A 26,688-nucleotide genomic window follows, 5' to 3' on the forward strand; every position below is an offset into this window, starting at 1 on the left:
AAAGTCTGATAGTGGAAGCTTCACTTGGTAACGAGATATCCAGTTGGGGCTGTATTATTTGACTATTTCATTTGGATCACCTTCATATATTTATATTTTAGGAGACTTCTACTAAAGTAGGTTTCTGTACTATCCCTCAAATGGCCCTTAATTTTAGCTGCCTCTTCCTTTATTCCCTTCCCCTCTCCACTTGATCTTCCTGTTCTAGCCCCACCCCCAATCCATCTATAACTATCTGCTTCCCAGGGATATCTATCTATCCCTTACTGTGTATCTAAATCCTGTGGGTCTATGGATTGTAGCTTAGCTCTCACGGATCTAACAGCTAATACCCACATACAAGTGAATATACTGTATTTGTTTTTCTGCCTGGAACACCTCATTCAGGATGCTTTTGTTGTCCTATTTATTTCCTTGTGGATTTAATGATTTTATGTTTTTAATGGCTGAGTGATACTTCACTGTGTAAATTTACCACATGTACCACATTTCCCAATTTATTTGTTTAGGTTCATGCCCATATATTTCTTTTTTGTTAAGTTCCAGATTCTGCTCAGAAGGTAGTTTACTCAGGTTTATAAGGTGCTACTCACTTAACAAACTTCTAGAATATGATTAACTTTTATTGGAAGAGGCTATTTTGCTATGATATCTTCTGAGATCTCGTTCTCTTAGTTTAGTAATGCTTACCCATAGTAACATACAAACTCACTGACAGGAACCTGGGGATGCCTCCAGTGGAGACTGCATCCTATAGTTACTTTTCTACTTTATAAAAATTAAATAAGAATAGGAAGATATAGTAAAGACAGATTCCAACAGGTACACTTACAGTGGGACATATTTATTCATTAACAGTTATGATAAAGAAGAAAGATTGATTTTACAAATGTGCTTATATGTATGTTTTTAATTTTCAGCGTTATTATTTGTAGTGCTGGCCACTGAACCCAGAGCCTTGGGAACACTAGGAAATACTATTTTTATAATTATATTTATTTCAAGGTAAGTATCTAATATAATATTTGAGAATTGGACTAAATAACCCAGATGGAATTTTTTCTTATTCTCAGTATGAATAATTAGACTGCATTCCTTAATATTCTTTTGTCTACAAGCATTATATAAAATTATCAGTTAATCAGTTACATAGAATTCGCACAATATGAAATACAGTAATCATTACCTAAGAGCAAGTTGATTTTGCACAATAGCACTGATCTTGCAATCAAGATAAAAGACACAAATAAGATATGCTCAGAAATAGGCTTATTATCTTAAACTTGGTAAAAATTTAAAGGATAAAGTAAACAATATATAGCACTTTTGTGTCCAATTTTCTACTAAGATTAAATCTATAAAAGACACCTAAAGTTTAAAAAAGTAAGCAAATTTTATCAACAGACATTATGCTTCAAGCACATGGTGAATTTGAAAGGGAACTCACTGAGCTCTGTAATAAGCTTAAGGTTCTGCTGTCGGATGTTTTCAAACTCCTGCTGCTTTTTGTGCATATGCTCTTCAGTTACTGCACAGCGATCACACAATCCTGCTCTTAACCTGGGGAACAGAAATAAAACAAAGCATATTTCCTGATATAGAGTGAGTATCCTTTTTCTCGCATACTTGTGACTCTATCACTTCAGATTTTAGTTTCTTGGTGTTCATAGTATTTGCAGATAACAAGCCAAAACTCTAAAAAATTTTTTCCTAAAGTCTAAAAATTGAAATGCTTAAATCTAAAATTTTTGGAATGGTGACGTGAAAAGTTCTGGGATTTCAGAGAATTTTGAATTTTGGAAAAGATTTCAGGTTATTCATTCATTCACGTATTCATCCGTCCATTCTTTCATTCATTCAGATTTATTTTTCAAGGCTGTCCTGGAACTTACTCTGTAGACCCGGCTGACTTCAAATTCACCAAGATCCACCTGCTTCTAACTCCTAAGTGCTAGGATTAAAGGCATGAACTGGCACCACCACCCAGGAAGATAGATTTTTAAATTATGTATACAGATGTGTGCATGTGTGCATGTGAGTACAGGCGCTGCAGGTGAGATCCCAAATCTCCTGGAGTTAAAGCTGCATGAAGTTTGAGCTTCTGTGACATGGGTGCTGGGGTCAGGTCCTCTGAGAGCAGCAGCCTGTGCTCTCTCAGGCTGGAGGGGTGGCTTAGCAGGCAAGAAGTCCTTACTTCAATGTCAGCAGCCACATGGTGGCTCACTACCCTCTGTAAAGGGATCTGACGTCCCCTTCTCACATGTGGAGAGCACTCCACATTTAAAAAATACATAAACAAAATTTAAAGAGTACTATGTGCTCTTAATGGCGAAGCCATCTCTTCAGCTACAAATTTTGGATTATGGATGACTAAACTAAGTAACCGTATTGAAAGAGTTTTATATTTTTAAAGATCTAAAAACTTGACTTGGCAACTACAATGACCACAAACTACTTAACATTAACCCTTTAGTGCAATTGTACCTAAACTGAAACCATGCTATAGCATCATTCCTTAAATACTGCAGTTCTGGGTGATATTATCATTTTAAATATTATCCAAAATCTCTTTTTCTTTTTTCCCTTCCTTGGAACCTTTACATTTTTCTAAGTATGTATGTATGTATGTATGTATGTACTTTTTATTTTGAGACAGGGTTTTACCATGTAGCCCTGGCTAGTCTGAACACTCAATGTAGAGCAGGTTGATCTTGAACTCATCAACATCCTGCCTCAGACTCCCACGTGCTACAATTAAAGGCTGTGATGCCACAGCCTAAAAAGTGGACCTTGATCATGATCTTGTAATTCCCTTCCCTTAGCCTCCAAAACTGAGGGAACTATTTTCTCTATTTTGGGGGAGCTGAGTGTGTATTTGTATGTTTATGTGTGTTGTATATTTGTGCATGTGGGTACACATGTGCTTGCAGGTGGGTGATATGGAAGCCCAAGGTCGACAATGGGGCCTTCCTTAATTGCTCTCCCTTTTACATATGGAGGTACAGTCCCTCACTGAACCTGGAGCTCACTTTTGGCTAATCTGGCTCGTCAGCTTGCTCTGGGATTATGGGAAGACCACTATGTATATGAGTTCTGGGGACCCAAATTCCAGCCCACAATGCTTTACTCACTGGACATCTTACGAGCCCCAAGATACTTTTCTAAAGAAAGCTAAAGATTTGATTTTTATCTATTATAGTAAAAAGTAAGTCCTACCTAGTACAGAGTAGCCATGATATTTTAGGTAGCTCTGCATCTGTTTTGCTCAGTAAACACAAGACACATCTAAATGTTTGACAATGTTTTTGTTCTATAAATATGACAGATCAGTGAATACAAAGGAAGAAAAAGTTATATTTCTTTCAAAGAAAGCAGTATTATGAGAAAACAATGACAACATATTATTATATAAAAAGATCATAAAGTATCTTTTAGTAAACTTGTAAGTACTGAAAAGTGTATATATAATAAAAGTATGTGCAGGGGATAGAAAATATATTCTAAAATGTTATTTGTTACCTTGTAGGCAATGATATGAGAATTCTTTTAGTTTTACACACAAACACACACACACACACACACACACACACACACACACACACACTATCAAACTTTCTCCAACCTTACCACTTACATAATCAGAAATGTAGTTAAAATGAAATATCCTATATATCAATACTTAAATACATTTTAGGGTAACTTTACCTTAATACTTTACAGAGTGAGCATTCAAATGTCTATGGAAATTGTAGCACAGTAGTAAATGCCATAATTTTAAGGTAAGTGAAGAAAGAAAAACTAAAAGCTATATAATTTAACAAACAAAAACCTAGATATTTTATCTGAAAGTTATGGTCCTAACAACAATACTGACTTGAATGAAGAGGATTCATTAATAGAGTTATAGCTTACAGATAAAAGAAACAAAGAATTGGTCTCTTGCCAATTTGGTCTCTTAGATGAAATATATTCTGCAGATAGTCCTTGAGGTGCTCGGGGCTTTGAAATCATGACATACATAGAATATATAGCCCTTGTTAGGCAGGAGTGAGTTCTAAGACAACCTGATCTACATTACAGTTCTAGGCCAGCCCAGTTACACAATGAGACCTTTCCTCCAAATTACAAACATTTATAAGAGATCTTGGAAATTAAAAATATCAGTAGGGAAAAATCCCAATCAAACAATAACAACAAAACCCAACAACTTGAGAGAAATCTTACACCAAAGTCGTATAAAAATGCAAAGAAAAAAGCCTAGGGGATGAACCTAGAACATCGCATAACATATGCTTTAAAAGCAAAGGGGCATGAGAGAAACAATCTATCAACAAAATTCCAGAGTGCAATCTGGTAACAATGTAACAACATTCATGTTTTAAAGGGTAAGTTAACTGAAGCCGCAAGTAGACACCACTGACTACAGGAAGAGTAAAAGCAAGGTAAAACCTTAGTGTCCTCTTGTAACACACCAATGAGTCAGCCTCATGAAGGAGAAGGAGAAGAAAGCAAAGATGTGAAAATATGGAGTATGGTCTACAGTAAAACAGAAAAGCTAAAGGAACTCTTTAAAACACGAAAGGAGTATAAACAGTGTCACTGTTTAGTATAAGAGAAAGCAATATCCTCTAGTTTGTCTATTATTGCTAGTTTTTCTCAGCAACTGCCACTCTTAAGAAAAAGAGTCAACTCTTGATTGTTTATAAATTTTAGTTTATACTTATATTTAAGTTGATATATTGAAATGCTTTTTTTTAAAAAAGGAAACACCAAATTTAACTTAAAGAAAAACATCCTGAAAGTAACTACGAGAACAATGGGCAAACCAACTCCTGAAAAGAGCAAGGCAGTCACACTGGCTGGAGAAAGGGACAGGTCATTTCACTGGAGAGCTTGTGAGTTACTTGCAAATGAACTTCTTTGAGGGTAGAAGGATCCTCAGGTCATTCCTGACTCTCAGATGTGTGTGAGCTTCTCTCTCTAGGGGTGACCTATACATCTCAAGAGGCAGTCTCCACTTTGCTACAGAAGCTCCATTTTTTGTCTCAGCCAACTCTCAATAGAGGGGCGACTAGAACAGCACCATCTCCCTGGACGAAGAGCATGGGGATATTCCGTTTTGTGGATTTATCTATCTCTTCATACGTCTCCTCATCAATCTCCATCGTTGTCAGTTTCTTCTACATCTCCCAGGATCATATTTAAATGTTGATCATAGGCATGTAATTTGTCTCAAAGCTCTTGGTCATTTCTCATTTTCACATATTCACTCATCCAAGCTGAGCCTGATAAGCTCGAGGGGCTCCTCTATGGTACTGGTGGTACTGCTGCTGATCTACCTCGTCCGCCATGTTTCAAATGCTGTGCCCTTTCCCTGAGAGATCTTCACCACAGTAACAAACATGCACAATTGTTCTACCCCTGCCCAATGATTTAAATTTATTCATTTTATTCAATAGGGTTTCAATGAACACTACTATAGTGTATTCAGTAATCATTTCTTTTTTATAACTCATAGTCTACTAGAGAACGGCAGGTGATAAAATAGTATACAGAAAAGTAATCTGGGTCACATTTTGACAGTAGAAATACAGAAAAGCATAAAGACAATCTAGGTTCTGAAGTTAGGGAACAGTTGTAAAACCATAGGTCTTCTAGTTCGTTAGTGGTGGGGAGGATAGTGAGTTGAGTCCTGAAACAGGGTCACTATACTCTCCATTTTGGCTAAGTTGGTTGGTGACAGATTTCTTAGGACCCACCTCCAACAATGAGCTGGGGTTACAGCAATGAGCACTATACATGACTTTTGAGTACATAATGGGGATTCAAACTCAGATCTTCATGCTTACAAGAGCAAATGTGTTTATCTACTGTCAACCCAGTCCCCAGTCTCAATGGTATTTCTAAAAATGCATTCTAGGGCTGGCAAGACAGCACAGCAGGTACAAAGTCCTTGCTCTGCCTACACGATGACCTGAATTGGACCTCCAGAATTTATGGTAGGACAGAACTGACTCTTGAAAGTTGTCTTTTGATCTCTACTGGTGAACCCACCACGTATACACACAAATCATGTATTCACAATAATGAAACACCTTTTAATGTATTCTATTTGCTTTTCTACTACAATAGCTGTTAGATTTAGTGAAAAATTATGGATTCCTAAAGTTCTATATGTGTAATAGCAAAACATAAAGGAACTATAGCTTGTTTATAGTTTATGAAATTATGAACTTTTTTGAGGCAAAATCTTTTATGTAGTCAATTCACAGAGAGCTGCCTGCCTGCCTTTGCTTCCTGAGTTCTTGGATTAATGGTAATGAATCACCAAGCATGGCCTTAAAATTAGAATATCTTATTGGCACTGTGCAGAATGAGTTTCATTATGACACTTTCTATATATACTGTAACATGATAATATTCACACTCTTGATTTCCTCTCCTATTGCTTCTTTTCTCCTGTCCGAAAAGTGTCCGCTCTTCATTGGAAAAAGGATTCCACAAGCGAAAACATGTGTTTGTTTTTCTAAGTATAGCTATTTCACTTTACATGATGTTCTACAATTCCATGTATTCTCTTGCAAAGATATAATTTCATTCTTTTGGCTGAGTAAAACTCCACTGTATACATATGTTTTTTAACAAAGAATTTGTTAAAGGGTACATAAGTTAATCCCATAACTTGGCTTTTTAAAATTGCCTTTTCCCTGTTTCCTGTGGGAAGTGTGCTCGTTTGTATATGTGCACTGTCATGTGTGGGTGCAGGTGCACATGAGTCCTCAGATGTCAGGGATCATCTCAATAGCTCTCCCATCTTTATTGAGGTAGGGCCTCTCGACCAATCCAGATCACAACGTTATGGCTGATGTCCCTAGCTGGCCTGCTCTGAGGATCCTGAACCCACTCTAGCATGTGAAGGGAAGCTTTAGCCAAGCTATTTCCCAAGACCTAACCTGGCTACTGTAAACAGTCTCACGGTAGATGTGGATGTGTAGGTCTATCTCCTGAATATTCTGCATACACACCCAGGAAAGCATGACTGGGTTATGTGGCCGTCCCATTCTCCACTTCACGGAACTTCCATGCTGGCCTTCATTTGGACTACATTAATTCCCTTTTCATTGAACAGTGTTAAAAGGTTCTTTCCCTTCAAAATCCTTGCAGATTTGATGTTTCCTTGATGATAACCATTCTGGCTGGATTTTAAATAAAATCTCAATGTAGCTTTGGTTTGCTTTTCCTTGATGGATAAAACATGTTGAATACTTTTTTCCTTCCACTTCTGTATTAGCTATTTTATATCTTTCAAAACCACCCATTCAATTTTCTTGCCTGTTAATTGATTTTCTGCTCTCCTGGCATTTGAGTACCCCATATGTTATGGAGATTAATCCAACGTCAGATGAATAGCTGGCAAATATTTTCTCTCCTGCAGGCTGTCTCTTCATTCATTATTCCTTCTGCTGTGTAGAAACTTTCTCATTTCATGCACTCTCATTTGTCAATTTTTATTATGTTCTGAATTATTCTAAAGGAAGCTCCTACTCCACCAACTTCTAGGCTCATTCATTTTCTCCTAGTTTCCTCAGTGGTGCAGCTTCTGTAAATCACCTCCAATACTGGTTAAAAGGACTGAGTCCAAGCCACCTTTAGGATAAGAGGTGGAGAGGAGAGAAGGGAGGCTGCGGCACTAAGGAGAAGGAATGGTGGATACAGTGGGGGCCTTGGGTGTTTAAAAACAGGAGCAGCAGGACTTGGCTTCTGTAGCCCAGATGGCTAGTGCTTTAAAAATTACAACTCCTCACCATCTCATGTGCTTTATGTACTGGGCAGTTCCTAAAAAGCAAACACCATTTGTTTTACATAAACATTAAGAAATGAGAATCAAGGGCTCCCTTTCAAGCTGCCCTTGTGCTCACTTGCATCTGTGGTCCTAGCAAGAAAGCATCACTTGTACCAATGAAGAAAAACTCATAAAAGTTAAACGTGGGTACTGATGCTTGATTTCACTCCCGCAGGCTCTGCTGGAGCATTCAGAGAGGTTATGAAAGTGAAATGCACTACAGGTAAGACAGCATCATAGGTTTTAACATGGTGCTCACGGCCTATGTGCTTCCCACTACGGTAGTCTCCACAATATGAGCAGTAATGCAGGTGCCACTGAAAAGGGGTCAGTATGAAAGGCACTGCACTAATGAACTGCCTCATGTAACTTTTAAAAAGAAGGAAAATCCCTCCTTTTAAGAAGATGTAGCAAGCATCGAAACGAATGCCTAGAATTTTTGATGAAACTGGGCTGGAAGTAGTGCAGTTGGTAGGATACTCACTGCAGAGCCTGGGCCAGCGCCCAGCACCACAGAGACTGGGTGCAGTGGCGCACACTGTAATCTCAGCACCTGGGAGGGAGGCAGGGATGGGAGACTCAGATTCAAAGCCATCCTTAGCTCTACAGCCCAGCCTGTAATATATGAGACTCTGTCTAAAGAGGAAAAAGAAAACACATTTTCACAAAATAGATGTTATTTTTTTAACATTCTCAACAAAGTATCAGTTTTTATAGCTTCAAGCTCGTTCTAGGAAGCTGGAAAGATGGGTGTGGTTCCCAGCAGCCAGACCAGACATCTCACATCCGCCTGTTTCCCTCTCCAGGTGATCTGACATCCTTTCTGGACTTCGCAGGTACCCTTATACATGTGCACACACACATACACACACAGATATACATGTACACATAAATGAAAACATAAAGTAAAAAAGAAAAATTAAAACCTTACTCTATGAACCATTCTTTTCTGTTTGTTTTTTAAAGATTTATTTATTTATTTAATACATGTGAGTAAACTGTCACAGTCTTCAGACACATCAGAAGAGGGCATCAGATCCCATTACAGATGACTGTGAGCCACCATGTGGTTGCTGGGAATTGAACTCAAGACCTCTGAAAGAGCAGTCAGTGCTCTTAACCACTGAGTCATCTCTCTAGACCCTCTGTGTACCATTCTTATGTATGACATAGAACTAAAATGAAATTTTAAGTAAAGGAAAACTTTACTAAGAGTATATTTAAAGATAGTATTCAGTAGCAAATAAAAAGAGAATCTTCTCTTAAAAATGTTGAAGATTTAACACTTCAGAGAGTCAGTTTTGGTAATGTAGATCAAACAGAAATACTCTGAGATGTAATTAATTTACATCACATTTACAAAAGACAAGGTATCACAAAACATCAGAAACTACAGTCAATAAGATCCTGGGAAAGGTTCTCCCTTGTTTGCCAGCTGTTTTCTTCTATGGAAAAAAGATCTATCAAGTGTCTTATGTCTCATGGTACTAATTTGAAAACTAACTGCTAGAAGCCGGAGTATAAATATAATCCTCAAAGCATATAAACTCTCACATTCAAATGAACCATGGCATCGAGCATAGATAATACAGAAGCCCCAATCCAAGCATTCAGAAGGCTGAGGCCAAAAAATTGAGTTTGAAGACAGTCTGAAATTACAGTCAAGTCCTATCTCAAAGAAAAGAAGGCAGATAGGCAAAACTTAAGTGTAAAACAGCAAGAGGCATAGTCCACATGAAATTAATGGCCAGAATGACCAGAAGCTGGACAGGTCATAAGAAAGTTTTAAAGAAACTTCTAATACACACTTCTAATACAGCCTTTGGGAGGCAGAGGTGGGCAGACTGATGTGAGTTCAAGGCCAGCATGGTCTACATACACCAAGACAGCCAGAGCTACATAGTGAGACCCTGTTTCAAAACCACCCCCAAATACATACATACATACATACATACATACATACATACATACATACATGAATGTGCACAATACAGAAGCTAACTAAACTGGAAGACCAAATAAGCTACAAAGTGAAACACTTTTGTAGACTCCGGAAAAGGTGGATCTTCAAGGGAAGAAACTGAAAGTCAATTGTATGAAGTCAGTTCAAGCAAAACAAAACAAACAAAAAAACCTTGAAATTTATTTCTACACTTTGGGTCCTAAATAACTAGCTAATGACTAACTACACAGGAAAGATATGGCAAATCCATATAATCAAGGCTCTCTTTTTTTTTTTTTTTTTGCAACAATTTACACTGTAGCCCAAGTAGGGCTGAAACTCACTCATTATATGGCACAAATTGGCTTCCCACATATGGTAATGGTAATTCTCCTGCCTCAGCCTCCTGAGGGCTGGGACTATAGATGTGAGGTAGCACTTGTAGCTAATACTATCAGCTTTGGAGCATGGCGGCCATTAAATTATTTATCTCTTACTCTGAGGAGTAAAATCACTGGCTCCATCTTGTATAAACTGAGATCCTTTACCTGGTCCCACAGGTGAACAGGTAAGACAGCAGAAGGTAAGATTCCAAGTGTGAACAGAACAGATACGGTGGCTCCATAACTCCCACCAAGCAAACCACACTGGGCCCTGCCTTCCTTGCGTTACCCGTGGACTGACAGCTCTGCTCTTCTCCCTCCTCCAGCTCCGCTTCATCACCCATACTCCCGATCCATTTCTTTTACTTCCCAAACCCTCTCTGACGGAGTGCCTCAAGGTAGGGCAGAGATACGCTAATGCAAGCCCTAAGTTTTTTATATAGGAATCACAGAGAGGAAGATAAGCTCTTGCCATTATTTCCTTTGTTACAGAAAAAGAAAAAACATTACTGTTATGGGAAGTGGCATGGAGGATGGAAGGAAAGGAAAGTGGGGTGGGAGGAGGAAGGAGGGAAGGGGAAATGTAAAGAAGAAACAAGAGGAGGAAGAGGAAGAAGGCAGAGCCTGTGCTCAGCATTCTTCCCAAATCCTCCAGCACATAACCAAGGTGGAGTGCTCTGTTTATGCTAACAGAAGAGCAATTCAGGGTTTCTTTTTCATTGCTGGGCTGGGGAACTGAGGGATAGAGGACTTTCTAGCTCTGACGGCTCGGCTGGAGACGGCTTAAATCTGGGTGCACTATATAGTTGTACTAGAGTGCCGAAGGTTAGACTTACAGTCACCAACTGATATAGTACAGAAATCTTACTCAACTTGCTATAAATTGGTTTTATTATCTCATTTAATTTTCAAACTGCTCCTTCAAGGAAATTATTCTTCACAGCATGCCCTGTAGGTCTAACTTTCCTTTACTTAAACAGCCTGCTTTTCCTCTTTTTTTTTTGTCCTCTGAGACCTATGGAGCTCAGCTCAGAAAATACACACAGTATTCTACTTGGCATCTCCACGTGGACGCTACTGGCTCCCAGTCACCCACCCCTTGTCACTCCCTTGCTAACTCTCCAATGGTTTCCATCACAATGAGAATCTAAACTTGTAGCCCATGTCCACACACAACGTACTGAAGATCTGCAGTCTTATCTCCCTTCCCTCACCACGTCTGTTCTGTATACCAGAACTACGGGAGATTTTATGTTCGAATACTTGAAATTTATTCCTACCTTAAACTAAGTTTTGTTTTGGGACAAGGTCTCAATACATAGCTCTGACTGGCCTGGAACTCACTGTACAGTCTATGCTGACTTCAAATTCAGAGATCTACCTGCCTTTGCCTCCCAAGTGCTGGAATTGAGGGCATGTGCCAGCATGCCTGGCCTACCTTAAAATTTTATATCCTATCTCCTTTAGTCTCTTGCTTTCTCAGATAACTATCTCCTCACATCCCTTTTATTCAGGTTTTATCTCAATAGCACTGCCTCAGAAAGGTCACCCTTTGACCATCTATAAGCAACCTTTCTATAGTCACTCAAATATATCATTTAACTATTTTCTTCATAGCACTTCATATATGAAATCCTCTTATTGCTAGTTGTTTGAGTATTTCCAGAATTTGACAATTAAATATAAGGTCCATAAAATACTAAGGAGAATAGTCCTCCAAGTCCCTAGAGCAATACTAGGGTAAAACAAGGACAGAAATATTTGTTATTAAATCTTAGTTAAAGATACAGTGGAAAGTTAGAATACATATGTGATCCGAAAGCACATAGATCTTTTCCACAAAATTTTTTACAAAATACTGCATGTTCAAGTAAACTGATATTCTCAAAGTCACCATATAGATGGCATTCACCTTCAGTTTGTGAATATGCAGAATACTAGATTATTTTAAAATCTTATAGCAGGTAAAGGCTCTTTCTGTCAAGTATGATAACATTCCTGGAACCCCACAGTGTTCTCCGACCTCCCCATACACATCCAGGCATACAACACATGCACACAAAATAAGTAAAACAAGAAATTATCTCACCACTAAAGAAATAAAAAAATCCTAGTTCAAATACGTTAGCCTTTTGGTAGGTAGCACATTTGAAAATAAAACGTACTTAATTCTAAAAGTATTTTTTATTCTTGGGTATAGATCTCATCTGAGTGGGGGAAAAAGGTCTACATACAAGGGCTGACTGTGTTATCTCAGGAATATATAGATAGAAAAATTCCTATATTGAAGGAAAGTGAAAAACTATAAAAGAAAAGAAATCAGAGTAAGAAAAGATAGCAGAAATACAATTTATTAGTTTCCATATACTTGGAAACTATAGGAAATATAAGCATTGGATTAGGACATTCCACCTTGAAGCTCCCCTTATATCTAACATTAAAAACAACATTTATTGGCTAAGCTATGACTGCTAAACATGGTTGGAAACCACATATAAAACCTGGGAGTATATTGTCAGTCTATAAAGAACTTACTCAACGATGGCACAAGGCTAAGGGAGAAAAATCACTCCCAACCCCAGAAATGATTAAAAGTAAACCCAATGGACTCCACTGAGGAGGAAATACTTTCCCATTCGAGTATCAAACTTACCTATCTTCTAAAATCTTAATCGTTTCCTGAAGGACTTTTTGCTGGTCTCTCAGCTGTTGATTTTTGGTGAAGAATTCTTCTAGTCTCTGTGCATCTCTAAAGTTAGGAAAATTTACAGAAAATTATAAAGACAGTTCTGATATTATAACTCCTAAATTTGACCTAAAAAACAACAAGTCCCAGCAACCACATGGTGGCTCATAACCATGTGTAATAGGATCTGGCATCCTCTTCTGTTATGCAGGCAGAAGAGTGCGTACATAATGAATAAATAAATAAATAAATAAATAAATAAATGTTTAAAAAATTGTAATATTTCAGAAAGTACAATCAATAGGTTGACAGGAAAGATCCATCTTAATAAAACTACAGTCCTTCAAAAACATGTAGTGAAGTAATTTAAAATGTATAATCAAATGGTAAGCACAGTGATTTCTGAGTTTTAGTACTTCTTAAAAATGATCTTCACTTTCACTTTAAGGATGGCATCTGAATTAGTGGCTGTATTTCACGATTTACGACATTAGTAACTGTAACACTGACCCAAGGAACCATATAAAAGATTTCATCCTGTTTCTATTAATCAATTCTGAAACATTGACCCAATTAGGAAAAGCCAACCACTGGTGCTGGAGAACACTGCTCTCCTAGAGGACTCAGGTTTGAATCCTAGCACAACCATCTGGAACTGCAGTTCCAAGATTGAAGACCTTTTCTGGCCTCCACATGCATCAGGCATACACATGGTGCACAGCGATATATGCAGGCAAACAACCATACACTTACAAATAAAGACAACAAAAATAAAACCCCTTTTTAAGAAGAAAAAGTAAGCTGGGCAGTGGTGGTGCATTCCTTTAATCCCAGTATTTGGAAGACAGAGACAGGAGGATTTCTGTGAGTTTCAGATGAACCTAGTTTACAAAGTGAGTTCCAGGACAGCCAGGGCTCCACAGAGAAACCCTGTTTGAAAAAAGAAAAAAAAAAAGAAAAAAAAAGACAAACAAAGAAGTAACAGTGACAACATTTATAAAGGACATTAACACAGACAAAAATGAAGCTGAAAATTACAGCATTCAAGTGCAGTTCAGAATTTTAAAATGCAAGCAGTTCAAAAAAAAATTTAGCAGCAAAGAAAAGTTTATTCCTAAGTAAAACATATTCCCATTATATTTCAAGTGGATAGGAAAATAAATTTTACATATTAATAAAATAATCCTATTTTTTGTCTCATCCAATAAAATGTATTAGCTTTGGAGTAATGTACACCACAGGGAGAACTTAAACATAAAATTTTTCTGAGGTCACAAATACAATTCATTATATTCACATAATACACACACATGATTCATAAATATAAGGCAATACCATTAGTATTAAAGGCCATTAAAAGGCTGGACAGTTTGCAAACTTCTTTTTTGAGGGGAAGGGGAGGGGTCAAGACAGGGTTTCTCTGAGGAGCTCTGGCTGTCTTAGAACTCACTCTGTAATCTAGGCTGGCCCCAACTCAGAGATCCTCCTGCCTCTGTTTCCCAAGTGCTGGAATTAAAGGTGTGTGCCACCACCATCAGGCTTTGGGAGAGCAGGGGTCAGTTTATGAAACATAAAATTTGTGTCCTGTAAGGAACATTACGCTCCAGGAGCTGCACTAGTAATGACTTTCTCCTGGCTCCTTTGCGAGGTGGCAGTCAGACTGTGGCAACATCTTCAGCTCCCCATTCGACGGTCACTGTGCCAGCTTACTTCTTGCTAAGATTAATCTTCATTTTGTCACTGTTTAGTGGTTTGGAGGAAAGTTGTTGATATTTTCTAATATTTCATTTTGGAAACAATTTCAGACTTATGACCACGTAAAGCATCAACATAAAAAATTAACACCAATAACGACAATGTTAAATGGAAACTAATTAAGAAAGCCTGATTAAATTTTGCCAGCTGTTCCTTTACTATGACTTCTCTTTCATGTTTCCTTCAACCTGGAAACATCTGTCACATCACTGCAAACGACTGCACAGTTATTTTGTTGATTATGTTTCATAAAACAGTTTTGCTAAGAATATGAGAAAAGCAACATGGTGCCATTCTTAATAGGCCACATCAAGAAATACGTTAGGCAGACACATCTCCTTATTAGTGATGTTAACTTGATCTTGACTTATGAAGTCTGCTGGGTTTCTCGGTTGCAATGACACCCCTGCCTTTGTAGTTAGTATCATGTAAAGAGACACTTTGAGGAATTTGTAAAATGTATGGTTTCTTTTCAAACTTCACATATTTTATAGATAAAGACTGTTTTGCATGTAAGTATGTTATGTGCACCATGTGTATGCCTGATCCCCGAAGAGGTCAGAAGAGAGCGCCAGGACCCTTGGAACTAGAGTTGCAGGCTATTGTTAACAGGCACATGGGTGCTGGAACTGACCCTGTTCTGTGGAGAGCAGGCAGTGCTCTTCACCACTGAGACGTCTCTCTCTCCCCACAAGCACCGCTTCTTCTCCTACTTATCGTACTTATTTTAGGTTTAATGGATGGTTGTTGCCTTTAACAATTGCTGTAAGGTAAACAAAGAATTCACAGCTGAGGAATGCCGAATGGCTGAGAAACACATAAAGAAATGTTCACATCTTTAGTCATCAGGAAATGCAAATCAAAACAACCCTGAGATTTCACCTCACACCAGTGAGAATGGCTAAGATCAAAACTCAGGTGACAGCAAATGCTGGCGAGGATGTGGAGAAAAGGAACACTCCTCCATTGTTGGTGGGGTTGCAGACTGGTACAACCATTCTGGAAATCAGTCTGGAGGTTCCTCAGAAAATTGGACATTAAACTGCCTGGGGATCCAGCTACCCCCCTCTTGGGCATATACCCAAAAGATGCCCCAACATATAAAAAAGACACGTGCTCCACTATGTTCATCGCAGCCTTATTTATAATAGCCAGAAGCTGGAAAGAACCCAGATGCCCTTCAACAGAGGAATGGATACAGAAAATGTGGTATATCTACACAATGGAATATTACTCAGCTATCAAAAACAACGAGTTTATGAAATTTGTAGGCAAATGGTTGGAACTGGAAAATATCATCCTGAGTGAGCTAACCCAATCACAGAAAGACATACATGGTATGCACTCATTGATAAGTGGCTATTAGCCCAAATGCCTGAATTACCCTAGATGCCTAGAACAAATGAAACTCAAGACGGATGATCAAAATGTGAATGCTTCACTCCTTCTTTAAAGGGAACAAGAATACCCTTGTCAGGGAAGAGGCAAAAGATTAAAACAGAGACTGAAGGAACACCCATTCAGAGCCTGCCCCACATGTGGCCCATATATATACAGCCACCCAATTAGACAAGATGGATGAAGCAAAAAAGTGCAGAGGTGTAGATGGCTCCTGAGAGACACAGCCAGAATACAGCAAATACAGGCGAATGTCAGCAGCAAACCACTGAACTGAGAATAGGACCCCGTTGAAGGAATCAGAGAAAAGAACTGGAAAAGAGCTTGAAGGGGCTCGAGACCCCCATATGTACAACAATGCCAAGCAACCAGAGCTTCAGGGACTAAGCCACTACCTAAAGACTATACATGGACTGACCCTGGACTCTGACCTCATAGGTAGCAATGAATATCCTAGTAAGAGCACCAGTGGAAGGGAAGCCCCTGGGTCCTGCTAAGACTGAACCCCAGTGAACTAGACTGTTGGGGGGAGGGGGCGGCAATGGGGGAGGTGTGGAGGAACACCCATAAGGAAGGGGAGGGGGAGGGGATGTTTGCGGAAGCGGGAAAGGGAATAACACTCGAAATGTATATAAGAAATACTCAAGTTAATAAAAAAAAATAAAAAACAAAAAAAACAAAAAAAAAAAAAACAATTGCTGTAAAGCTTGCTATACAATGATTTTTCTGTGTCTACAATTCTTTCTACACTTACTAACTGAAATCCCACTAATCAAGAGTCATCACTTTGTTTTAGAGGTCTGTAACTGATCACTATTTCCAGTTGTCTTACACTTAACTACTGTGAGGTTTTTCACTTTCTTTGTTTTTACTGTTTGTGACAAGGTCTCATGGAGCCCAGGTTACATGGCTCCTACTGTGGAGTCAGGGATTACCACCTCTCTTCTCGCCCTCCCAGGTGCTGGTGCTACACACATGTCTGACCAGGGATTACCACCTCTCTTCTCACCCTCCCGTGTGCTGGTACTACAGACATGTCTGACATGCTTGGTTTTCATTTGGTACAAAGAATCAACGCAGGGCTCTGCTCATGCCAAGCAAGCAGTCTACCGCTGAGCTGCAGGAGCCATCTTTGATTAATGAATGGTTAGCATACCGCCATTCTCACTATGACTTTCTTTTTCTGGCACCACAAACCATTATAGCTCATCTTGCATGCTATAAACCTCACATGGCTATCACTATTTCTCCAAAGACATAGGTTACTTAAAACTATGTATTTACTTACTTATTTCACATGTCTGAGGATTCTGCCTACATATATGTCTGTTCACCACCCGTGTGCCTGGTGTTCTGAGGCCAAAGAAAGCCTCAGACCCCAAGACTGGAGCTGACAGTCACGAGCCACCATTTAATCCTACTAGCACTCAGAAGGCAGATGCAGATGCACCTGATTCAAGTCCAGCAGAGTCTACATAGATTTCAATGCCCGTCAAGGTGACATAGTTTAAAATAAAGAAGAGTAACACACCCACTTTCACAATTAATTAGCTCAAAGCTAATTTATTTTTAAGTAAGACATAAAGCTTTTCTTTGTTTTTTTGCTTTTTTTAAATGAGACTGGCTATTAGTATCAATTAATTAATAAATAAGACATTGGCATTACATACTGATACTTACAAAATTCTTTCCTTTTTCAGTTTGGTTACTTTGATTTGTAAACCTGCAAAGTAACAAAAGAAAAAAAGCACAGTATTTTGTTACACATTGTACCAATTCTAAAGCAGTTATTTAAGTTCCTTTATGAGGCAAATGCTACACTATTAAGCCAATTTAGACTAGCTTCTGAATACTGAACCCAGTCCCATTTGATGTACAGTGTATTCCCCTTACTTGTACCCTCAGGCTAGGAAAATAAATCTGCAACATTATTGCTTTTAGTCTATTATATGACAGCCAAGTAGATTAAAAGTGAGTTATTTCCTTTCTAATAGTGAGAGCAAACATATAATTATCAGTTCACTATAAACTTGGGTCTGTGTTCTGACATAGCCTACATATTTGCTAACAGTAATAGTGCCTATGTAGGCTCAAGTCTCTGGGGATTAAGCTAGATTGTGGCAGGAAGTTCTGGATTAGAAGCAAAGTTGCTTATAGAAAAGTACTTAAGAAAGGACACTAGAATTTTTAACTCTAGACATATGTACTTTCCAATTTTAATTAAGTCTGATTAAAAAATGGCAAGGGAAAATACGGATAAAAGTAATAGGGCATTTCTAATTTTCATGGTAGTATCTAATAGAAAAATAACCAGTAAATGAGCATGAAATACTTGCTACAACAACACACACGGCCTACAACACTACTAGCAACTAAATATAAATGCAAACCAAATAGTTAATTACTAATTACAAAAATGAAGTGGTTATAAAACTATAAAACCATACTTTTCTGAAGATACAAGAAACTAGTATAGTCTTTGGAAAACAACTTAGCAATATATCAAAAGTTGTTCTCATTAGTATCTGATTTCTTGGGTTTTAACCTATGTAGAAACACATAATAAAAAATTCAATGTTAAGCAATAAAGTAGAGATGTCTACATAAAATATATATAATAATAGTCTGGAATAATAATCTGTTTAATAGGGGTTGGGGATTTAGCTCAGTGGTAGAGCGCTTGCCTAGAGAGCGCAAGGCCCTGGGTTCGGTCCCCAGCTCCGAAAAAAAGAACCAAAAAAAAAAAAATCTGTTTAATAAATCAAACTATATTAAGTATATTAAACAATCTTTACAATATTCAAAAAACTCTTGAAACACACACTGAACTGGACCCTGTGGTACATGCCTGTAATATCAGCACTAAAGAGGGATGTTCGCAAGTTTGAGATCATCCTGGGATACATAATTGAGCCTATCTTAAAAAAAAATAGTGTCAAATTAGTTGAAGTTTTCTAGTTGAATATAGCTTTTCTTTTCATCCTCTACAAATCTGATTAATATAAGGAGAATAAAAGGACTTTGATTCCTAATTAAGTTCATATTATAACATTCTGTAATTTCTTCAACTACAACTATTAAAATTAATTTAAAAATAAATTGCCTAGAAATTGTTAACATTCTCTAAGAGTTTCATTTCCTTTGTTTTTTTAAAAGTTGGATCTCCCAGATTGGAGAAATGGTTAAGGCAGTTAAAATACTGACTGTTCTTCAGAGGAACAGGGTTTGAGTCCCAGTATCCACATGGTGGCTCACAACCACTATAACCCCAGTTCCAAGGAATTTGATGTTCTCTTTTGATCTTCATGGACATCATGCATGCACATGACACATATGCATATATGCAGGCAAAATACTCATGCACATAAAACAAATCTTAAAAAAAATGGGTCTGAAGAGATGGCTGGTGTTTAAGAGCACTGGCTGCTCTTCCTGAGAACCAGGTTCAATTCCTAGCACCCACATGGCTGCTTATAATTGCCTGTAACTCCAGTCTTAAGGGATCTGATATGCTCTTCTGGCTTCTATGGGGACCAGGCACAGGTACATTAATGCAAAACAATCATAAAATACATAAAATAACATATACTTAAAAAATTTTAAGACAAAGTAGCTTAAGTTGCTCAGACTGACCTCAAACACAACTATGTAGGCCAGGTTGGCTTCAAACGAGAAAGTCTTAAACAATTAGCTATTAACAAGCAAAATTTGGATAGATCTTAAAGGGGACTGTGTTGAGTAAAATTTGCCAAATTCAAAGGGGTTCTTTTTGTATGACTCTATTTATTTAACATTCTTGAAATAAAATTAGATAAAGAACAGATTACTAATGGTAAGAAATTGGAGAAGAATGGGAGAAAGGAGGCTACAGATCTAGATAAGTGGCATGGAATCTTGAGAAGTAGACACAATGTATATATTACTAAATTGTACAGAACCAAACACACAAGTCTAGGTTTCACACATACATAAGTATGCACACAGAATGGACGTGATCTGAATAAAAGCAGTAAATTATAACAATACAAATGTCTTGGTTGTGATAACATATGTGTCTAAGATAAAGTATAGCCAGGTATGGTGGTTCACACTCATAATCTCATCCTTAGGAGGTTAGGCTAGAGGTTTGTCATGAGTTTAAGGCCAAGCTGGGGTACAGAGTGAGCTCCTAGCTCAAAAACAGCAAACAAACAAACAAACAAACAAACAAACAAAAAAACAGTCAATGCACTGCCAGTAGGAAAACCTGTGGAAAGAGTACATGAGATGCCTTTGCATTCTTTCTTATAATTACATGTGAGTCTATGATTAGCTTGAAATAAAAAGCAATAATAAGAAAAAGTGATTTACTTTTAAAATATTTGCGAGATAATGAAAAGGAAAGACTGTGCTATAATTGGCAAGAGTAAACTGGTTAAAAAATGCTTTGGTTTAAAAAAAGCCTTCCCAGCTGCCAAGTTGCTGAGCTGAAGAGAGCTTCCTTGTCGTTGGGTAAGGGTGACAAACTCAAGAGACCTTGGAAACCCTCAGCAAAGCAGCCCTCCTGCAGAACAAGAACTATGACCCCCATTAGAATGAAGACTACAGTCAGCAATTTCTGTCTCTTCCTCCCAATTGTGGGGAATTTTTAATTGATGACAGATTTTCTTGTTTTTAATTTTGGCTAACATCTAAAATTCAGGTCTGCTTCTGCAAGTGAGAAGTAGCCAATGATGAAATGGATTCTGGCCATGAAATAAAGATTCTTTATTTTTTTAGAAAAGAAACAATGAAGTGGAAAATCCATATAAACTTCAAAAGAGAATTCTTGAGAAATGTGGAAAGACTACTCTTTTATCTTACAAGCATTCAACACCTGTGAGGTATCTGTTCTGTCACGTACATCAGCCCTGAAACAGGCTTGTATGTGTGTATGCGTGTGTTTAAATTTTAGCATTTGCTATTCATCAAGTCAATTAGGAATGTACAATTAGAACCCCTATAAAGTGTGCTTTAATCCTGCTCCACACCCATCGGAAGGAATGAGGCTGTACAACAATGGAGCTCCTGTATGAACAGGCAGTCTGTGCAACAAAGTGTTTGGGATCACAACAGCGGCAACCCATGAACCTACTGAGGAAACAGTGCTCAAAAGACTCGAAAGCACTAGAGGATGTTAATTAATCACACACCTACTCATTCTATGAATTTTGGAGAAAATCAGGGCAACTACATGCTGTTACATTACACTAAACAAGTTTAAAAGTTCATAAAGGAGGCAAGAGTTAGTTCAATTTATGATGTATAAACAATAACCCATGCTATGAATTCTTGTTTTAGTTCCTTATTAGATAAAAACCACAGAAGCAGAGCTTCATCTAATGATCAAGTAATTTGGTTTTACCAAAAACAATCCTATCTCTCTAACTATACAATAAATTATTTCTATTCTAAACTAAAAACTATATTTATAAAATCAGCTATACTTTATCTGCTCTTTGCCTAATATTTAATTATTTCAAAATATATAAGTTAATTGTTGTGAATTTCACTGAGCTTAAGTAGTTATAAATAAAATAATATATGATAACTACTTAGGGAGTTTTTTTTAAGATTTATTTATCTTAAATTTAAGTACATTGTAGCTGTCTTCAGACACACCAGAAGAGAGCATCAGATCTCATTACAGGTGGTTGTGAGCCACCATGTGGTTGCTGGGATTTGAACTCAGGACCTCTGGAAGAGTAGTCAGTGCTCTTAACCACTGAGCCATCTCTCCAGCCCTAGAGAGTTCTTAATAGGCACTAGTACTATGAGTCAAAACTGTTGATTCTGTAGTACTAAAGTCGTATGTACTATATGTAGGTATGCATGTATATAATGCTTCTGTAAATGCTTCTCTGTAATGCTGATGAAACATGGGAGAATGTGTAGGACAATAAACAGCTGTACCAAAACAAGCAAGCAATCCCTACACTTGAAATATAAACACCCTGTCAAGTTAGAGCCTCCACACTGTCCATCTCTTTAGAGCAGTTGCAATTATACCCTGCCCCCAAAAGCCTAGTTTCCTATGAAAATGGTTTAGGTTTATGAAACATAGAATTTTATATTAGCTGAGTGTGTTAGTAGAACCTAGTGTGGACAGTAAACATGATAAAATAGTATAAAATATTCTAAATTCTACTTTATTACTTGTGCTTTTAATAATAAATCCAATACTGAGATTTTAAAAAATAAAAATCCTACCCAAATATACTCTTGGAACTTGAATTTTAAAGAATTCTGAAACTTCTATTAAAACTTGTTATTCTAAAATCAAAGCATGAAAGCTGTCTATTCAATGACAACTTAGACACTAGGATGAACAATGATGAACGGAATTGACTATGCTAAAAAGATTAAAAACTTAGTGACAAGTTTCTCCACAATTATCCCCTGCAAATAATGCAGCTGGTAAATGGTTGACTTTTAATATAGGATGGGAGACCATTTATTCTTAGTTTTAGAAGAAATGCATGTAGCTTATTCTATCATGATGAGTGTGCACAGGGTTCTATAGATCACCGCTGTTGTTTTATTATGTTTTGGTCAAATGAAGCCAACAAGAAACCCCAAATGCTATCTGTATAGAGTAGGATCTACAGATGTGTGTAATTTCTTATGTGTAGACTTCCTTGGCTGTCTACATAAAATCATGCACCTCAAGTGCTACTTACTCTTCCTAACATTCTCCTTTGTTTTTTACTCACACAAAGGTTTACAAAGTAATGAGCCAAATTTGATTCCTATATAGACTTCAAAACCTGCACTGTCCAGACAAGTCTATGTTTGATGTCTTGCAAACAGTCTCTTGTATTGGTTTTTCTAGGTCGATCCCCCATCACCTTTTTAAAAATTACCCTCCAGGCAGGTCTTTGATGTGATTACATAGTCAGAGGATCTAGTTTTATAGGGAACTATGTGAAACTCACTGACAAAGAACTAATAATACAAAAGCCCTCTTTTGTCTGGGAAATATTCAGTGACCCAAACCAAACTTTTAAATAACATCGGTTTCTACAAATAGTGTTTAAATATGGCAGTATATGCCAGTAATCCCAGGACTATGAGGCTGAGGCACGAAGATCTTGAGTCTAAGGCCTGCAAATCAATTTTTAGAACATATCAATTTTTAGAACAGCTGGGCTACATAGTGAAACTCTGTCTTAAACAAATAAACAAAGACCACAATTATTTAAGACCTTCAAAAATCTATAAGCAGGAAACAAAAGCCTGCTTCTTATACCCTACTCTCTTAATGCTTTTTATAGCACACCAGCATTCCTGAGACCATGAAGCCTATTAAAGAACAGTAACAAGAATTGCATAATATAAAAGAGTTACTTACTATAAAACAAGGGTGAGCTATCTACTATGTAGTATTTGTCAGATTTTATAACAAACATATTGTTTTGCTCTCAAGAAATATATATTTTCTTAATGTTACTTCATCATAAGATAGAGGTCTCCTGAAGACCCTACTTATAAGAAGAACATAAAAAGGAAGCCTGTCAAAATATATTTCCCTTTAAATATATAACATACTATAAACGGGTATGTCAGTCAACTTTCCATCATTACAGTAAAACATTTAAATTAGAAAGAGCAAAGATTAGATGGAGCAAGATGGCTCAGCAAGTACAGGTACAGCCAGTCTGATCCCTCACGTTCTCATGAGGGAAGGGGAGAACAATCTCCAGAGCTGTCCTCTGAACTCACCTAATCTAGGTGTTTTATACATAAGCATTCAGATAGGGAAAGGAAGAAGGCTGATGCCTACAGGGCATGGCTGTACATACCTGTAATGCCAGCACCCCAGGAGATGTAGGCAGTCAAGTCTGCCCTCAACTACACGGCAAGGTCAAAAACCAGCCTGAACTAAGTAATACCTGCTCTATCTATCTGATACAACATGGAAATAAAATGCTTTAGAGACAAAGGACCTGTTCACTAAAAGTTATAAAATCTTTCTGAAAAAAATTACAGAAAGCGAAAATATTTCATGTTCATGATCAGCCTGAGTTACATAGGAATTTGGGACAGGCCTAGATCCCATCTTTAAAAAGAGAATAGAAGCCTAGTGGTGGTGGTGACCCTTGCCTTTAATCCTAATATGCGGGAGACAGAGGCAGGTGGATTTCTGAGTTCAAGGACAGCCTGGTCTACAGAGCTATTTCCAGGACAGCCACGGCTACTCAGAGAAACCCTGTCTCAAAAAAACAGTTAAAGAAAGAAAGAAAGGAAGGAAGGAAGGAAGGAAGAAGTAAAGAAAGAAAGACAGACAGGCAGACAGACAAGACAAGACAATAGGAGCCACCTGTCTAGCACAGGCTTGCAGCCTGACAACCTAAGTTTGGCCCCCTGGACCCATAGAGTGAAGAAAGAGAACTCACTCATGGAGTTGCCTTCTACCTCCACACAAGCACCACAGCACAGACTGTAGGATGATGTCATTATACAGGTGAAGGCAGGTATAGAATAGAACTAGGCCTGTCATTGGACGAGAAGGAAGAATGGGTGGGACAAAAGTTTTAGAGAGGGGGAGGAGACGGGAGCAAGAGAGGAGAGAAGAGCAGCAGAGAGAACATGGAGGCAGACGTTAAGACTCCTCTCTGCAGTTGGATTTAGCTCAGTGGTAGGCGCTTGCCTAGGAAAGTACAAGGCCCTGGGTTCGGTTCCCAGCTCGGAAAAAAAAAAAAAAAAAAAGAACAAAAGACTCTTCTCTGCACATTTACAGGTTGCTATGAATAGTCTTAAGGGATGGATGTGTACAGGATTTGGGGTATCTAGATGAGCAAACTATGTCTTATCTAAGTAGGCAATTTTATCTTAGCAAATGGATCAGAGGTTATTGTGTTGTGTGTTCTTTCATGTGGCGATTTAATTGAATTCGAGAGAGTGTGTGGTGGCTGGAGACACTGGGCTGCCACAGAATTGAGATGTGTATGTCTGGCATGGTGGAAACTTGCCTTGGGAAGTAGGCGGCTAGAGAGATTGTTGTCAGGCTCAGAGAGTAGCCATCGGCAGTGTGATATGGGATGGAGCTAAGCAGGTGAGAGGCTTTGCTGACTGAGATGAAAACATCCAACAGATGTCATGGGGCACTACGGTGACAGATCTAGTGCAGCCTTATTTTAATTTTACTACAGTAACAGACACTCTTACACAAGTAAATAAGTTTTATAAATAAAATTAATCAGTACATGAGACTTAGGTTGAAAGTTTTTTCCAGTATCCCACTGTCAGGTGTCTGCCGCAGGCATTTATAAAATATAGTTGGGGCTTCAGAATGACGGGGATAACTAACATGCACTGCTTACTGTGTGCAGACACCCTTCCAAACACTCCACTCAGTTATACAGTGCAATCACTATAGATACCTTCGCATCATGAGGCGTCTGAAGCAGTATAAAGTTAAACAACTTGTACAGTTACCATCTCTACTGAAATCACATAGAGAGAATAGCTTTTTAGCACCTGTAGTTAATTCTATAACTTACAGACTTGGCTGCTGTATCTCATGCCTCTTTCTCATTATGGCCAGTCCACCCACAACCAACAGGATTGGCACTCAAGAGCTAATCCTAGCTAGGCATGTTGGCCCCATGCCTTTAATCTCAGCACTCAGGACAGAGGGAGGAGACTCTCTGAGTTCAAGGCTAATCTGGTCTACAGAATGAGTTTCAGAACAGCCAGGGCTACACAGAGAAACCCTGTTTTGAACACTGCTGGTGAGAACTGTCTCAGCACGCACACTGCTCACCTGAACCTATCTGCTTACATCTTACCTAACAGATCATGTTTCCACTTGGAAATACATCCAATTGTCTATAACTCTTTGGAGAAAAAAATTAATCAAGTTTGATCTCTATTTTTCCCTAAGTCTCTTTTCTCAAGAAGTTCTGCCTTCCTCACACTCCTACTGCCTGTACTGCCTAGATGCACCCAACTAGAAAGCCTGGTGCAAAAGAACATCAAAACACACACTGGTTCTTCCTGAGTCTTCCTACACATAATAGGCTGTATCAGAATTCTGTCACAGCAAATGCCCAAAATATATCTTGTGATTCAGTATCTCTATGTACACTAAGACGTGCAAAGGTACTTTGAAGTCACAGTCAGAATCTACTCAGGCTATTATCATAAGGTTTTGCAAGAAACTAACTTTACCATGGAAAAGATTCAATACACCCCCATAATGTTAGAACTGATTCAGGTAGACCACACTGTAATGGCATTATGGTATAATGTTAAAGTTGTGGGGCACCATAATATAAAGCACATGGTTGCAATAGGCAATCAAGACATATTCATAAAGTGGGGAGAGTACTCAGTCAATATATGTAAGGCCTGGGCTTCCTTCCTCAGCATCACCACAAAAACCAACCAGACTTGCAGTAGGAAACATATATGAGCAAAATCTATCACACATTAAAAATCTGAGAAAAACCTTGATCTTCTGATCCTCCTGCCCCCTCTTCAAGAGCTGAGGTTACAGGTGAATACAAAGCGTCTGGTTTATATGGTACTGGGGGAATTAAATCCAAGGCTTTGTACAAGCCAGACAACCATTCTGTTCGCAGAGCTATATCCCCAGTCTCTAAGGTATCTTTTAACACAAATATTTATATACGCATTCTAAATACAACTACTTAATCTT

General features: G+C 38.0%; 1 protein-coding gene and 1 pseudogene across 1 annotated transcript in view; both read right to left on the reverse strand.

Annotated features, from left to right (window-relative positions):
* Rbbp8 (RB binding protein 8, endonuclease) overlaps nucleotides 1-26,688 on the reverse strand; it is a 70,351-nt gene that overhangs the window by 38,711 nt on the left and 4,952 nt on the right. Inside the window, exons 3-5 of the mRNA XM_032885473.1 lie at nucleotides 17,688-17,730; nucleotides 12,822-12,917; nucleotides 1,448-1,560 (exon numbers count right to left, since the gene is read on the reverse strand). Coding sequence (XP_032741364.1) covers nucleotides 1,448-1,560; nucleotides 12,822-12,917; nucleotides 17,688-17,730 — 252 coding nt within the window. The remainder of the gene's footprint in view (nucleotides 1-1,447; nucleotides 1,561-12,821; nucleotides 12,918-17,687; nucleotides 17,731-26,688) is intronic.
* Nucleotides 5,046-5,351, reverse strand: LOC116884339 (annotated as a pseudogene).

Source organism: Rattus rattus, chromosome 15, assembly GCF_011064425.1.
Source record: "Rattus rattus isolate New Zealand chromosome 15, Rrattus_CSIRO_v1, whole genome shotgun sequence".
Lineage (NCBI taxonomy): Eukaryota > Metazoa > Chordata > Mammalia > Rodentia > Muridae > Rattus > Rattus rattus.